Genomic DNA, 1,502 nt, shown 5'->3' on the forward strand with positions numbered 1-1,502 from the left:
ACACTGGGCACCGGCATGTCATCACAAAAAATTTCATAACGATTACAATAATGTTACGCAAAGCGAAGATTGTCTGTATTTGAATATATGGTCACCGAGTAGTAGCCGACAAACTGGTCAGTCGAAAGCAGTCATGTTTTGGATACACGGCGGCGGTTTGGTTTGGGGATCGGCAGCCGAAGAGTTTTATAATGGGAAAGTATTGGCAGCACTGGGCGATGTAGTGGTCGTTACCATCAATTATCGCTTGAATGCGTTTGGACTGTTATATACGGGTACAGGAGCTGATGATGCTCAGGGCAATCAGGCACTATGGGATCAATCGTTGGCCATGGAATGGGTTCAGGATAATATCGTCTACTTTGGTGGCGATCCCCAGAGGGTAACCATTGTGGGCGAAAGTGCCGGTTCGGTRTCAGTTCGTTRCATATTATGTCGCCGTTAGCCGACYATTGTTTCGCAATGCTATAGCAATGTCGGGTGCAGTGGTCAGTGAACGATCGTTGATATCGCCCGCTAATGCCCAGCGTGGATGGGCCAGGGCTGCCCATAGGATCGGGTGCCCTAATAATAATAMTAAAACTGGTGATCCCAGCACTAGTAGTAGTAGTAATGATGATGCTATTAGATTTACACCYGAAATGTTTGATTGTCTAAAATCAAAATCAGCCGATGAGCTAACTAACCTYATMGATCATGTCGGTGATGGTAMRCCTWTTTTTCTACTAGTGCCCGAYGATATAATTATACCCAAACWRTTTGACAGWCAACTAAYTGKGTTTAACAACAAACAGGGTAGTCTGAATCTACTATTTGGTACTACCCAGGATGAGGGTACTATTATGCTACAGTTCCTRAAYCSWCAAAAATATGACATACACGGAGCACCTGAAYCTGTWGATTATGATAGTGTAGTCCAYGATTTTCGGACACTTATMTCCATATTTAAACCYAATMTWAGTCTAGAAACTCGTGAACTGATTGTYAAGTTTTATTTTACTGGTCTATCCAATGATACCCAACCGGATCGGTTGCGCCAACAATTGGCTGTAGCCCTGGGCGATATGGTTCTGGGCTGTTCAAGCATACAGTTTGGCCAATTAGTACATTCAATAGGTGGTGATGGTGGTGCCCATGTCTATCAATACTATTTCAATAGTAAACTGGGTCAGCCTAAACTGTTTTGTAGCCGATGGTCGGGTGCCTGTCATTTCGATGATATATACTATCTGTTTGGTAACCCCTACATGGATCCGGATCGTTATCTGAATGAGGAACGTCTACTATCCAGACATATGATCCAAACGTTTACAACATTTGCCAAATCGGATAGGCCATCAGTACCTCTAACTCCTGGTGCCCAATGGCCAGCATATTATAATATAGGCGATCAACTAATACGACCGTATTATGAGTTCAGTGATCAGCCGAAAAAATTTCCCAATAATTTTGGTCATAATCTCAAACATATTGAATGTCAAACGTTTTGGACGAAAAATTAA

At 42.7% G+C, this 1,502-nt stretch overlaps 1 protein-coding gene across 1 annotated transcript; it reads left to right on the plus strand.

Moving 5' to 3' along the window:
- Positions 1 to 473: 473 nt before the first annotated feature.
- LOC128965045 (cholinesterase-like) lies at positions 474 to 1,502 on the plus strand. Its single transcript, XM_054311698.1, has one exon. The coding sequence runs from the start codon at positions 474 to 476 to the stop codon at positions 1,500 to 1,502; it is 1,029 nt and encodes a 342-aa protein (XP_054167673.1).

Source organism: Oppia nitens, unplaced genomic scaffold, assembly GCF_028296485.1.
Source record: "Oppia nitens isolate AA-2021 unplaced genomic scaffold, nextdenovo-longstitch-racon4-pilon3 scaffold16_pilon_pilon_pilon, whole genome shotgun sequence".
Taxonomy (NCBI): domain Eukaryota; kingdom Metazoa; phylum Arthropoda; class Arachnida; order Sarcoptiformes; family Oppiidae; genus Oppia; species Oppia nitens.